At 35.0% G+C, this 16,330-nt stretch overlaps 1 protein-coding gene across 1 annotated transcript; it reads right to left on the reverse strand.

Annotated features, from left to right (window-relative positions):
* Positions 1-1,052: 1,052 nt before the first annotated feature.
* LOC127851255 (liver carboxylesterase 1F-like) lies at positions 1,053-3,211 on the reverse strand. Its single transcript, XM_052384900.1, is given in 3 exon segments — positions 1,053-1,440; positions 1,598-2,537; positions 2,540-3,211. Coding segments are annotated over 3 exon segments (1,797 nt in total). The 5' UTR covers positions 3,156-3,211; the 3' UTR covers positions 1,053-1,199.
* Positions 3,212-16,330: the final 13,119 nt, after the last annotated feature.

Consider the following 16,330-nt stretch of genomic DNA (forward strand, 5'->3'; position numbering starts at 1 on the left):
CAACAAAATATATATGCATGATACCGCGTTCACACATTTACTACAATATATGCTATTATATTATATGATAAATAATTGTCGTAAAAATACATACTGTTTATCCATTAATCTTAAATGTGTGTATGTACACATCGGCAGTCATATACAATGATAACATACATTTCATGTGGTGCTCATGCGACTTTTTAGTAATACTAAATATCAATTAAACCTCTTGTATATGACTGCCGATGGGCTGATTTTGAGATCAATTCAAATCCGATTAGATTTTTTTGCGGGGGGGGGGGGAGGGGATGCGTTTGAAAGCGCTATCAATTAAGAACGAAATTTATATATTTGTTAAAGCTTCATCGTCTTTCCGGAAATTTGCGCTCGGTACCGATTTTGCCCGGTATTTTCTTTGTGTGTGGCTAGCGGATGGCACGGACATAAACGGTAACTGACGAAAAATCGTCGCTACTCTCCGAAAATTTTACTAGTCAACGAAACGTTGTACATGTCCGCCATCATGAAATATTCCAAATGATTGATTAGCAAAGTAAAGCAATTCAATAGCACATTGTAAAGCACTTTTTAACCAAATGATATATTGATTACGTATTTGCTAGGTCTATTTTTTTTTGGCATTCAAACGATATGCGCATTTAATTAATGTGTAAAACACGTACATATTTTCTGATTGTCGTTTTCGCATACATAATTTCTTCGCAATAAACAAACATAGAATGACGAATACACATGTGGTGATACGGACGGCCTGATTTATCATATTTCTCATAGTATTCACCAGAAATTGCAACTAGAAAGACTATTAAATAGTGGGCTTGAGGAGGGGGGGGGGGGGGCACTACCCTTCTGGTCGGGACCTGCGTCCAAAACCCCCGGCCTGAATTTCCGGATTTTAAATTTGGGACAATTGGCACTCCTGAGTATGTTATAGTAATTAAAATTGTTTTGCAGTCACAATGTTTACTAAAAAGGAAAAAACAAAAATTATCAGATATCAATTCCTTAAAAATCATTGTTGGTTCAGGAATAAAAGAATAATGAAATAGGTTGCTTTTTTGTATTACAAAATTTGTTGGCAATCATAACAAAGGGAACGGGTAGTTTCATCCATGTTTCATAACGAACGACAGTTAGTTTACTAACGCAAACTTAACAACGACTATTAAACATCTTAGTACGCACTATTAAAACTAGTCACATTTCCCATCAGCATCGCACGTGTCGGCCTGTTTCTTAGAAAACAGCGACTTTTCTGAGTGAGAGGGTCCTTGCTCGATGGCGTTCAAGAGTGACGGCAACACCTCGCCCCAGAAAGCGACTTCCTGTACATACAGATGGTGACCAATGCTGTCTTGACGGTCTATGAAGATGTTCAGCTGGGTTTCTGGGTCGTACTGAGGCCAGAATGCGGTATCTTTGCCATTCGGATCTCTGAAATGATTTTTTGTTGGAGATAACAAATCGATAAATACGCGCATCAACAATGAATGTGGCCATGTACATAGTCATAATTGATCATATTGAGATCGTGTAAAAACATCATGGAAAGTTAAATGATTAAGTAAGTAAAATAAAAATTTCTACTTACCCAAGTTTAGCAAAATTTGTCCAATACCCCATGATACGCTCTGACAGTCCATATTCCCAATTAGGTGGAGTGTAATCTTTAATATTGGCATATTTCTCGTAATCAAATGAGTATCCGAATACAGGCCCTAGCTCATCACCATGGTTAGCCTTTTGTAACCACGTGGGTGTCTTCAATGAGTGACGTTCTAGCTTTGGTTCAAACCTATAAAACCAGCTCTTGGCATTGGAATCGTTTGCATGTACCTTACTGAACATAACAGCAGGGATATTGAAAGTAAGGTCTCCTGTGTATTTCACAAACATTTCCTTGGCATCCTCAGAATTACCCCAGTTCGTATACTCATAGGCAACCAGTTGTTTTACTGATTCATGGATCTCTTTTTCAGGCATTACTTCACCTAGAAATGCTGGAATCCAAATGGTTTTCATGTCGGTGTCACTGACCTGAATTTCGTCTGGATCACTAGTAAAGTTACCAGAAACAAACATGAGAAACATCCCGCCTTCCATTCCATTTACTCCATTGATAAGCCTTATTTCTCTCAAAAACTTTACCTCTTCACTCAACTCGTGCGCCGCTTCACGCAAAGTATCATCAGGATCCTGGAGCAAAAACTCACCGTCAATTGTTGGAACAAACTTAAGAAACGCCGCTGTATTTGGATCGAGTGAAAGTTTTTCAATTTCTTCTAACAGTTTGACAGAAGACACTTCTTGAAGACATTTTAAAATGCTCTCATCTGTATTTGATTCGCAATCAAGTTTTTGTGACAACAATTGTGCAGGGTACTTTGTATCTTTTGTAAGCCCATACTTCATATGTAATGTCCCACTTTCAGCAATAGCGTTTTGAAAAAGGCCTCTGTTTGCCGGATATATGCACTGAAGAGTAACTGAAACGGCCCCGACGGATTCTCCGAAGATGGTCACTCTCCCGCGTCCCCGCCGAACTCTCCTATATTAGCTTGAACCCATTGCAAGGCTAACCTTTGGTCCCAAAGTCCTTGATTTCCTTTCGCATTTTTGGTGCCCATGTTAAGAAACCCTAACAGTCCAAGGCGATAGTTGATTGTGACAACAATAACATTGCCAAACCAAGCAAGGACATGCCCCGGAGTTGTTTCGCCGGAACCCATTGTGAATCCACCGCCGTGAATAAAAACCATCACAGCATGTCCTTGCTCGAGATCCCTCTCTGTTATTGGAACGAATATGTTTAGGAATAGACAATCCTCTGTTGTTGACCGCATACCTACTTTTAAGAAATCCGACTGAGGACACACATTTCCATACCGAGTCGCATCAAACGGAGAAGGCAGATTTCCGAACGGTTCCGGTCTTTTAAATCGTAAGTCCCCGACAGGAGGCTTTGCGTAAGGGATCCCCAAATATTCATTAACAGCATACACTTTTCCGTCAAATTCTCCGTTCCTGGTGTTTCCATTGATTACTCCGAGTTGCGTGGTGACATTGGGTCCAGTGGCATTTGCAAAACTTATAATACAAAACAATGTTTGCACCACTCTAACAAACGTCTTCAAGTAAAATTTCGACATTCTGGCAACTTATATTCAACATAGATAAAATGTAAGCCTTTATATACCTGTGCTAATTAATAAGAGCATTGTGAGATTAGCCTTTTTAAAGGCAGTTTCTTGACTGTTAGTTTTTCATACTGACATGTATCAATTTGTTGGTGTAGTTATTAGTTCGTTTAAAACTTGTTTGTATAATTATCGTTTCAATTAGTTTAAAATATTTCCAAAAATGTATTGTTACATTTATATTTTACACATTATGTATTAAAGGTACGTGTATATTATCATAATAACTGTTTAATAAAATATGTTTAATATTCGTACTTACGACAACTTACATGTATGTGCCTGATTGATAATCAGTTAGTTATAACAATTGTATAATTATAGTTTCAATTGAGATATTAAATTTAAAAAAAGAGTTGTGTTTCTGTTTTATAATGATAAAAACACACGTTCGATATTAATTCCTAATCTGTCCGTAATTTATGCAGAGGTGATACAATATTCACATTAGGAGTTCATTCAATCGCAACGAAATTAATGGTCATTTCATTGACGATAATTGATTAGTAATTCATCTTAACATTATAATTCAATAAAAATGTAAAATGAGTGAAATATAAAAGAACATTAGTTTTATTTGTATGATTTTTGATCGAAAAAGGAACTTCTTGAAACTGTTTATTTATCAAGTTTACATATGTTTTTCATTATTTCATTTGTTTAAAAAGCAACCTGTGTTTTAATAATAAAAACACCTGTATAACTCTATTTAACTGATTTCAAAAATTGCATTTACTTAATCCGTGAACAGAAACTTTAAAAGCAAACATATAAAGAAGGTATGTGCGGTCATAATGCAGCACGTTAAGGTCAACATTCGGCACATATCGGAAAGGTCATAGCAATAATACCGTGCTATGTTTACAGCTTATCCATGTATGGCAATGTTTATGAACGCGTCTATTTTTAGCTGCTTTGCTCATGTACATATAAGGCGATCCGTTTTAATAATCACATGTGATGTTTGATTTGCTTTTCAACAACATGAGAATGGTTGTAACAAATCAGATATTTTGAACATGTGTATCTGATGTTAACCTTTCTGTTTATGTATTTTTCGGTAACACTACATCAGATACTAATGACAATGATCACACATGTTAAAGGTAAGTATCATTGATAAGTGCTACATTTAATACCGTTGTCTAAGTTTTTGGTAGTTCAATGCATGGTATAAAACATACTTTCATTAATATAGTGAACAATATAAAATTGTCCCTTATCCCCGGACAAACTACAATAAAATACAAGATTTTATGATAAAGAGCGTCTTAAAATAATGTTAATCGGAAACTTTTTAAAGCTACGAAATTAAGCGTTTTTGATGAAAAGCGATGGAATACATCTTTAGAATTGCGTACCTATAGGATGGCTTAAATAATGTAAAATGGCGTATTCACAGATTTATGTAAGGTTTAAAATTATCATGAAATATTTTTACGAAAAAAACTTTAATATTTGGAATAATCAGAAATAATATCATAGCAAGAAAAGATCAAATAAAAGGTTTGTATTCATCAGATTTGTAACCCAGGACCTTTGGAGCCAAATTTAACACTCGCTTACATTGCATGTAGGCGAAACCTTACACAACTTTACAAATAGTACTTTTTTTTAAATGTTACTAGTCTGAATCTTCTAGTTATGCAATATTCTAATATCAGTAAATTTAACTGTAAACACAGTTTATTTTAACCTATTTATTTTAGCTCGATTGCATCGAAAGCCTAGGGCTTATATAAAAACTCTCGAGTCCGTTTCCTGGGCCTATAACCAGTACTTGGTGTCTTTGGGGGGATCTAAAGAACGCTCACACGGTGGGGATCGAACCCGTGACCTCCCGGTCGCTAGGCGGACAACATATCCATTACACCACGGCGACCACAAACAGTTAAAAACAGTTTGAAGTCACAAATGTTATAGTACGTTATGGAACAAAGCGTTCAATAATAAGAACCTAGCAAATGTCTACTTTGTTAAGATTATGATTTTTATTTGCTACAACACGGACTTTATTAAATATTTAGAAATATAATTACATTTAGCAGCGTATGTTAGGGGGTTTCCATAGTAAAATATGAATGATAAATTTGAAAACTAGGTAATTTTCTACTTAACTTTATTAAATGTGGCTTGTGGAGTAGTAAACGATAGTGAATTATTTATAACCATTTTTAGGTGCAAATGGTTAAAAATAGAGGTTGAAAGCTTTGCTAACAAAATTCGTTTATCGATCACACAGTGTAAAACAAACACAGCTTACTCTGCCAAAAGAAACCTTTTGACGAGTCTTTACAAGTTTGTATTTAATACGCTTGTTCAAGGTTTTGTTAAAAGTTTTAGTCATTAAATCTTTAATGCGATGTTTTGTATATATACATTTTTTGTGCAATTTGTAACTGCTTAAAGGAAACTTGTGGCAAATGTAAGTCTAAAAACCGTAACTGTCAGAACTGCATTTCAACTTATAAAAGGAACAGGTTTTGAAGAATTGATTGTCTTTTTGTGTTCATTTTTTGGCACATAATAACAAATTATATTAAATATAACGGAGCTTAATAATACAAGGGATGTTGACATCAACTTTAACTACAGTTTTGTAAATGATTAAACATGGGTTGACATTTCCTAATTTGTATAGCGTTAAGAGCGCGAAACAATGCACCATCTCGAAGGTAACTCCTAATTTCTCGTTTAGAGCGCGAAACAATCCACCATCTCGAAGGTGTCTGCTGATTCTCGTTTAGAGCGCGAAACAATGCGCGAAGCTGCCTGCTGATTTCTCGTGTAGAGCGCGAAACAATGCACGATATCGAAGGTGTCTGCTGATTTCTCGTGTAGAGCGCGAAACAATGCGCTATATCGAAGGTGCCTGCTGATTTCTCGTGTAGAGCGCGAAACAATGCACCATCTCGAAGGTGCCTGCTGATTTCTCGTGTAGAGCGCGAAACAATGCACCATCTCGAAGGTGTTTCCTAATTTCTCGTTTAGAGCGCGAAACAATGCACCATCTCGAAGGTGTTTCAACGTTTTTGTTATAAACATCGGAATAAAGTTGTCAACTTAATTGTTATAAAAATTGGATTAACGGTGGCATTAAGGTAAGCGTGTCGGAAACCTGTGTTTTCCCGGTTCGAATGTTTACACGTTAATTTACATAAACTGTAGTCATACGCGTCTTAAATAAACTATGGCGTACCGTTTTAGTCATTCTTTTGTCAGTTTTGTTAAAGTAAAAAATACAATTGTTAACTGTTTTCGTTAGTTGTTGTATATAATAAAAGGAATATTACGCTAGTCAATTTTTCCAAGAGTTTATATCACTCTCGTGGCTTGTGCTATTTCGCATCACACTCGAGGCTCCGCCTCTCGTGTGATACGTCATCACACAAGCCACTCGAGTGATACAAACTCTTGGAACAATTGACTAGCGTAATATTCCGTATGTTATTTGACTGTGTAAAATATGTTTGCAATAAATTCTTGACTTTGTTTGATATTGAACATCCTAACCTGTTGTGTATTCGTCCAAATATCACTGCGTTACACTCTATAGTACGTTATCAATAATACCAATGCAATTCAAACTTACTGGGTTATTTGTTCTTATTATATAATACCGGTATTCTTATATCAATAGACCTCACTGCGACAACTGCATACAGTCTGACATAACACATGTACCCGTGTTTGTGCATCTGGTATTGGGGTAAAACGTCAATGAAATATACAGGTTAAGTTAATGATAATTGTAGTTCAACGTGCGACATAATGACCTTTTTGAGCTACATGTTTACGAATATTCCGTCGTTTATAACCCCATATCAATGTGTTTTGACCTGCTGTTGCCGAGTTAACGTGTATTATTCAACGTTAAACTTTAGATATTTGGCATTTAAAATACAATAATTCAATACATATCGTCAACGCGTAAATGTTATTAATGAAATAGTTTTATAACATGACCTATGCTCCAGGAGTGAAAAACGTAATGCTCAATTTTGTTTATTACACGGGTGTTATTACACTAGTTGTAGAACTGTGAAATGACGTCATTTCTTATAAACAGAATCTTAGATTCGTGGTCATTTTGTATTGAATTTATTAAACTCGTCATCTAAATAAAGATAAAAACTCGGCAAGCCTTGTTTTTATCTTCATTTAGATGACTTGTTTAATAAATTCAATACAAAACGACCACTCATGCAAGATCCTAAATAAACATTTTAGCTCGATATCACTGGGGCAATTATCACTAAGTTTAAATGTTTTATATACATAAAGTATTTCATTTATAAAACGATACATTTGATTCCATGTTACTCTGACAGATTCAGAAGGCATGACAATACCGGCCCATGGCAGAGCCATGTTGCTATGCTCATTATAGATACGTACTGTTCTATCATTAAATTTAACTTTTGTTCTAAAGTACATTTAGCAAGTTATATAACACATTATATAACACAGTTTTTTTAGTTTGCTAATTTAAATTTATGAAAGAGATAATTTTATTAATTTTTAAATAATCTAACTGTAAATTAAAGATTTTACATCGAATAAGGGCATTATTTTTCATTTTGTATTATTATAAGTTAGAAAATAATATTGCGGTCATTATAAAATATTACACCGTTTAATCGATGGCCTTATACGAAATGCCAAATAAGACTACACACATAGTGTAATTTGGCCTTTGTCATGCGAAAATGGATCTTATGCCATAAGCAACCAACCTGCTAATGATACCACGAAACCTAACGTGACTTTATAGCGGACAGAGTTGCTCCAGTGTCTGGAGCTCCGCTGACTGCATCTGGCATAGGACCTATTTTCGGTTGACGCGTGCCATATAGTTCTACCTATAAAAAACACAAAAAATATTGAATGGACAAAAGGTGAGTGTCGAGTTAGTCCGGCGGTTCCGCCGACGGTACGACCGAAGTTTTCCCGCCGACAGAGTCCAGGTGCTTTAGGCTCACATGAAGTAGACGTAAAATCCACCGTACCACGGCTCACCCGATATTGCACAACAATAATGCTATATATATAGTTAACATTTTCTAAGTGTCTATTTATAGCTACATTGATATAAATGTGTGTCATTTCTTAAAATAACTCCTACTGTAAAACGTTTCCTTCATACCGGAGTTGTCGATCATTTTACTATTGAAATTGTCGCATAGAATTCAAACAGTTCGATAGTATTTATTTGAAGTTCAATCACGGTGCCTATACCACGTGACTTTTTCGGATCTGTGTTGGGAGAATAAAGCGCGACCCAGTTAACATTTTTAAGGATTTCTTTTTAAATATTTAACCATTTTTAATAGGATAAAATGGAGAGCCCGCTTATTCGTAAGGGTTTTCTATAGGTATCATGATCTTTTAAACAAATAAGTGTTTTTTTCAGTAAAATGCAACCGCGCGTTTGAACGGTAAGAAAAATGTCGGATCAGTGTGGGGACTTCATATTACAAACGCTCGGTTGCACTTCAATTAAAAATACTTATTTGTTTAAAAAGATCATGATACCTTAGCAAATTTTGAGTAGTATATATATCTTTGAACAATGCATTCAGTTTGTGTTGTTATCATCAACATATTTTTTTTCATTTTCGGTGTACCTGTCAATGTCAGGTTTTTACTTTGTTAGATCTCGTATCCAGAAATGAATACATTTGTTAAAAATAAAAATAAGTACACTTAGCAAAAATTGTTGCTGTAAACTTGTTAACTGAGGGACTTCATGACAATCTATGCTGTGTAGAATACTAATACCGCAAATATGTAATCAGGTCGCCGCTGTAATGGATATGATGTCCGCCTCGCGAACGGGAGGTCATGGGTTCGATACCCACTGTGGGAGCGTTCTTTAGAATTTCCCCAAAAGACACCAAGTACTGGTTCTCGAACCAGGAAAACGGACTCGATAGCGTTTCAATAAACTTGAGGTTCTCGATGCAATCCAGGTAAAATAAATAGGTTTAAACTAAATATGTAAACTTGTTCTGGGCAGATACGACACATAAATTATTTTTTTGGGTCCGCAACATATTCGAGAAACGTGGCGGTCATGCTAAGACTGACTTGTTCGTTATGAGTATGTCATTAAGTAGGTAGGTCACGATTTTTAAAATTAAATCAAATTAAGATGTTTTTATCATGTTGATGTAAAACACGCACATGTTTATATGTTTTAAAACATTCAAAAAGGCATCTGCAAAGAGTTAGGGAAATGGATTATCTATTTAGGCATATTAGTTCTATTGTTTCAAATATTTTATGCTCGTACTTTATTTGTATACATAAAAATAATACCATACGCCGAAAAGCTTTTTATATTATTTATTGCTTCTAATACACGTTGGAGAAATTAGAAATACTCGTACATTCCAACAAATCAGATGGAGCTATTACCCATCATTGTGCACCATTCGTTAGCGCAATTTTTGCGGTCAGACGTTTTTAAGTTTTTAAACAGTATTCCAGTATGGGTTTAATATATCAGCAGTGTTCTGCCGTGGATGCGCCCTTGCGTCATTGGCGCACAAAAAAAGAGATTTGTCCCCACCCGTTTTCCGTATATGGGTCCGCAGGCGCACAGAAATTAGGAATACAAATTAATCGATTAAAATTGAAAGTTGTTAAAGAAATCGAGTAAATGCGTAATTAGAACGAATTATTTCATTGGACGTGACGTCATTTCGCTGCCAATCCTTAATTTACTTTAATAACACTTAATTTGATTGGTAAGTTGAGACTATAACAACCAATCAGTTATCAAGGAAATTTCCACACCTATCAAAATGGCGGAAAGTGACCTGCCGAAGAAAACAAAATCCATTTTGAGATTTTTTCCTCCGGCAAGTAAATATATCGATAGTAATAACACCCCAACAGAGTCTTCCCAAGTACCAACATCGTTTAGCAATGACGAAAAAAAGTCTGCCCCTCAACGTACATTCCAAGCAAATTGGTTTTGAGAATTTTCTTGGTTACTGTTTGAAACAACACATGACATGCAGTTTGTGTATAAAGCCCAAACAAGAAAAAGCATTTAGTATCTGAATTCTAATATGAAAAGTTTTTAGATCACTGGAGAAGTGTAAAGCAACTGTGAATCTTTGCCTCTTATTCCATTGAATTGTTGTATGAAAACCGCACACATAAATCAGGTAAAATGACTCAAAAAGCAAGAAAATGTAAAAAAAAGTTAGTGGATTTAAACCTACAAGTACACTGTACTCATTGGAATGTTTTGTTTTGAGCTATGTTATACGCATATGTACAGAGACGAACAGTTTTTATTTGTATCGTGATCACATTTGTTATAAATCTAACTATATCAAATTATTCCAGAAATCAGCAGTTTTGTGTTTGATTTCGTATATTGTTCCTGAAATCTCATTAAGAGTTGTCATTCAAAAATGTTCATGTTTTAATTAAATCAGGAGACCCTTTTGTGTGTTTTTAATACAATAGTTAGACTACTTTTTTGAAATTTATTTCAGTTGAGTAAAAATTCGAGGAACTAAAACCTGAAAAATGGACTAAAACAGCAAAAATAGTTAAAATGTAGTGGTTTTTAACCTACATAAACTGTAACAAATAGTGGTTTTTGCCTATAATAACACTGCGGTCATTTTATTGTTTGTTTAGAGTGATCTTATTTGCATTGTTTGTTTACAGTGATCTTATATGCAATTGTATATATGCGAACAATATTTGATTATTATAATGATCACATGTCTAATAAATTTAATTAAATCAAATTATTTCAGAAATCAGCAGTTCTGTGTTTGATTTTATTTATTTCCACCCAAAATCACTAATAGATGTTGATAAAAAATGTCGTTGTTTTAATGAAACAAGGAGGCCATATGTGTGTTTTTAAAACACTGATTAGACAAATATGTTGGAAATTGTTAACTTGGTAAAAGAATTCGCAGAATTAAAATTTGAGAAATGGTCAAATTTGCAAAAATAAAATGCGATGTTTGGTGGATTTTAACTTAAAAAAAATACATGGATTTTTTTTTTACTGAATTATCAGAAAGGTTTCTGATACCTATTTAATACCCCAAAACTGAAACCCTGGGTAAATTCCCATGACTGAAAATGACTATTTATTTAATTATTCCAGAAATCAGAGGGAAAACTTTCGATTTTGAGGGATTTTACAAAAAAAAAAATCATAGATATGCACGGCTGTGACGCTTAAGAAATGGGTTTTCTGGAAGGATATAAAATTCTATTTCAAATTTACACAAAAATTCTTGGCCTCAAAACTTGCAATAAACAGTGGGCTCTCGGACCATGATAATCTGCTTTATGGATTTATTTATTATTTAAGTAAATAGAAATTTGCCAAAAAAGCATAATCTCCCCCCCCCCCCGAAGAAAAGACCTTTTGACCTTACAAAAAGTACAAAATTAACAAAATACTTATAATAAATGTTTTTCTTGCAAAGATTTTTGATTATCAGCATAATTAGTAATAAAGTATTGTAATATTTCATTTGATTTGTAAAAGATTGCAACAAAATATCAGCAACTCGATATTTGCTCCTTTTTTTGATAGGTTGGCGGCCATTTTGAAAATGGCGGCCATTTTCGAAAAAAATGAATTGGGTTCATAGCCTATTTTGTCTTAAATACTTTAAACTTCCAATGAGCAAAGTGTGTTGCTTTTATCAAAAAGTGAACAATTTCACTGAATACAATCACCATATGTTCTGGAGGATGTGACCGCGGTTACATTTTAAGTCAGCTTTAAGGTCTGGAAGTGTGAACTCGTTGAATGCAGTTATTTCTTTATTTAAGAACTGACACAATATGTTGAAAATATTATACAAATGAAGGTATCTGTAAATACAAAAAAAGAAAAACACTTGCTTACATAACATACGTTTAATGAGTGTTGAAATTATAGCTTTGAGTAGGAAAATCCTATTTTTTTGTACTTTAGGCGGCCATTTTGGAAGCCATTTTGACTTATATGCAATATTTAATTCATTTTTTTTTTCATGAAGAAACATACTTTAATTAATTAATAACATAAAACAACTAATTTCAATGCCAAAAACAGCATATTTTAATCAAATATGGCAGTAACATGTTATTTCCTAAGTTTTGGTGGCCATCTTGAAAATGGCGACAATCTTAAAAATTGGAGATGGGTCCATAGCTAAAATTGAATAAAATACTTAAATCTACAAATGTGCCAAGTTTGTTGCTTTTATCAAAAAGTGAACAATCATTTTACTTTATGACCCCACTATATATCTTTGATGTTATTCGTTATGTGTAAAGTAATTAAACACATTTCTGCCAGTTTAATATGGGGTCAAAAAGGCTTGTTATAATTCTAATCAGTATTCATGTTACTTTTACTTCAGTCGCGTTGAATTAAAACACTTTTAGAAAAACTAAACACACATTTTCATTTCGCCTTACGTCTCAATATTTATTTTCTGTTTTAAGATATTTTTCTTTTAATCATTATGTTTATCAAAAGCAACGATATGTCATTGAAACATTTAAAAATAAAATAAAAAAGTGAGTGTCGAGTAAGTCCGGCGGTTCCGCCAACGGTATGACCGAAGTTTTCCCGCCGACAGAGTCCAGGTGCTTTAGGCTCACATGAAGTAGACGTATAATCCACCGTACCACGGCTCACCCGATATTGCACAACGATATTTATATCTATATAGTTAAACTTGTCAATAGTGTTTATTTATAGCACTATCATTATAAATATGTGTGTCATGACTTTAAGTATATGGTTATCATTGTTCGTTGTCGGTTTTCTTTAATACTTGAAATATTCGATCATATATTGCACAGTCAAAGAAACAATAAAACGTTAATACAATTATTGTGAAATGAGATGTGTCTAATTTGGAGCTTATATACAAATTTCTAGCTCCGAATGCTACATCGGCAACATGCTTTTACGAATGAAATTGTTACGAGCCTATCTAGTACGGTTGACTTTATTGGCAGTTTGTTTTAAAATTGTATTTGCTTATTATTATGATTTACTTTTCATTATTGTTATTATTATATTATTATTATTTATTATATCAATTATTATATGTTTGTTTATATTTAAGTACGAATCTTACTGCATTTACAATGTGCCTCAATTATTTCAATTAGGTCTAATGTTTTAGAAGCATCTTTAACACATAACTTATTGTACTCAAAACAATGATCTTTTGGCATTGAACACTTAAATTAATGTAAACTATAAACATGTTTTACATAATCATTTTTTGAAATTAGTGCGCTCAGAAGTTATAGTGTATTTCATAGATTTAAATAATGCCTACTTGTTAAGATTCCCTACATTATGGCGTTGGCGATCATTTTACTCTTGAAAATGATGTATAGTATTCAAACTGTTCGATAGTTTCATATGCAGCTCAATCGGGAATGAAATCGATTTAAAATAATTTCTACAAAATAACCTTTATCAACATTCACTATGTTCGATCTTTACTGCTTGAAATCTGTCTCTAAATTTTAGCATATGTCATCTAATTGAATGTGGATTTTTATGTCACAGCGTAAGCCTTCAGAACTGATTGTTCAAAATCAAAACAAGTACACACATATACGACGTTAATAAAGTTCAGTCAAGCTAAATGTGTTTGCAATGTGCGGTCTATTTATCTGCTCAATAAGCAAGCATTTGATCAGCAGCATAAGCACTTAGAACAATACCGTCAGAAAAAGGAAATGGAACCATGCGCATAATAACTTATACATGTTCTAAATAATAACGCATGTCATTAAAGGGGCCGTACAACAGATTATGGCATGTATTAAAGCTTGTTATTAAATGCTTTAAATGCTTTATATTGATAAATTTAAACATTTGAACTAAAATCTCAAATAAAAAACAAGAAGTCAATTTAAAAAAAGGGAAAAAAGTAACCCTCAAGAGGGCTCGAACCACTGACCCCTGGATTCATCGAGTCAAAAGCCTCCCGCCTCGACCACTCGACCATCCACGCTCATGTTGAGAGCGGATGTATTTTTAAGCTAAATAAGCAATCCTTGTAGTTTCCCAAAATATCGTTTCGCGTCGATACGACGCTTTATCTGTTGGACGGCCCCTTTAATTGCATGAGATCATTGCCCGGCTTAAGTGGCTAGCATCACTCGTTTATCAAGATTTATTTCGATTCTTGCATACAAAATTGTTTACGAATGGATTGATTTGGAAATTTATCAATAAAAAAAAACTAACAGCAATCAAACCGATTCTGTTGCATACTTTTGGATTCTTTTTAAATTTACATTATCCTTAAAATAACCATTTATACTAAACTTATAACTTTATCTAAAGCATACGTTACATAATTGAACATATTAATGAACACTTTTAGTCACTTTGAATCGTATACATTTCTATAAATATTGTGGCGTACTAGGTTTGCAATTTATGTTGAATTAAGTCCGTAAGCATTCACCGTACATAGAAGCGATTGATTTTGTTTATTGATGTCTTAGCGAAGCTATAACTTTGTTTCGTGATGTTTGTGCGTAGAATTTCCTTACATTAAGAGAGTCAAACATCGAATTCATTTATTAATAGACGGGACCCAACGTTTAATTATCGGACAAGAATATTTTGCAAAATTGAATTATCTGTATCCGTTCCTCCCTTGTTGTCCAGAATGCTGCCGAGATAGTCGAAGCTGTCCATCTTCTCCAGTGCCTCGCCTTTGACTGTGGTGGGTGTGTTGTTGGATGCGTTGGTCTTGAACACCATGCTCTTCACTCTGTTGATAGTGAGGCCCAATCTAGGTAAGTTATCCGCTACCATGTTTGTCTTTTCCTGCATCTGTTGTTGGGTGTGGAAGAGAATAGCCATTTCATCGGAACAGTCGCGGTCGTCCAACTGTTTTCAGAGTGTCCACTGAAGTCCGTTCCGCTTCTGATCCGTCGATGTCTCCATTACCCAGTCTATGGCCAGCAGGAATAGGAAAGGTGAGAGTTAGCAGCCTCGCCTCACTCCGGTTCTCATTTTGAAGGCATCGTTTGCTGTCTGCCATTACCTATTCTGCAGGTCATCCCTTCATAAGACTTTCTGGTGATGTTGGTGATCTTTCCCTTGCACTCCGTAGTGTCTCAGAAGTCTCCCAGTAAACGCTGTCGAATGCCTGTTCATAGTCGATGAAGTTGACATACAGGGGCTAATTGTTCCAGAATTATGCAAAGGGTTTTGATATGATCCGTGCACGAGTTCTCGTTTCGAAAGCCGGCTTGTTAGTCACGGAGATGCGGGTCTACTGCGTCTTTCATTCGGTTCAGCAGGATGCGATTAAACACCTTTCTTGGAATGGACAACAGCGTGATTCCTCAGTAGTTGGAGCAGGAACTGAGGTCGCCTTTCTTGTGGAGTTTAATGATTGGCAGATCGCTTGAAGCTGGCGAAATCTCCGGTGTGTTTGTAGGTTCTGGTCTGTTAAGATTCTTCTGGAAGTGCTCAATCCGCCTCTTCTTCTGCCCTTCGTCATCTCCTATTACTCCTCAATTTTTGTCCCTTACTGGCCTCTCTTGCTTGGCAAACTTTCTTGCTAATCTCGTGGTGATGGAGAACAGATCCTTAGTTCTGTTCTGATAGGCTGCCTTTTCAGCCTCTTTTGCAACCTTCTCTAGGTAGTTCCGCTTGTCTGCTCTAATACTTCGCTTGACGCTCCTATTTACTTCGGTGTACTTGTGCTTTCACTTTTGCGGCTCGTGTTCTGTTGTTGGTGGCACTTGCCTTCTTTTCTCGTCTTCCTTATGTTTTCTGAAGCGTTACTGCTGATATCCATTCCTCTTGGGTGTAAGACTTGGGGCCCAGTACTTCTTTGCATGTTGAGGTCACTGCTATGTTCACTTTCTGCCACTTTTACTCTATCATCTCTTCTTCAAGCAGCTCCTCAAGAACCTGGGACATTATGAAGAAAGTGACCTTGAACTCATCTTGCTTTAAGGTGTCCATCAGCGTAGCAGTGTTGTAACGTTGGCGTTGGCTGAGCCCCCCTCTGTCAAACTCTTTTTCAGCTTGAGTTGCAATCGGGCGACATAGAGATGATGGTCCGAAGCCACGTCTGCTCCTCGATTGA

The sequence above is a fragment of the Dreissena polymorpha genome, chromosome 1 (assembly GCF_020536995.1).
Source record: "Dreissena polymorpha isolate Duluth1 chromosome 1, UMN_Dpol_1.0, whole genome shotgun sequence".
NCBI classification, from domain to species: domain Eukaryota; kingdom Metazoa; phylum Mollusca; class Bivalvia; order Myida; family Dreissenidae; genus Dreissena; species Dreissena polymorpha.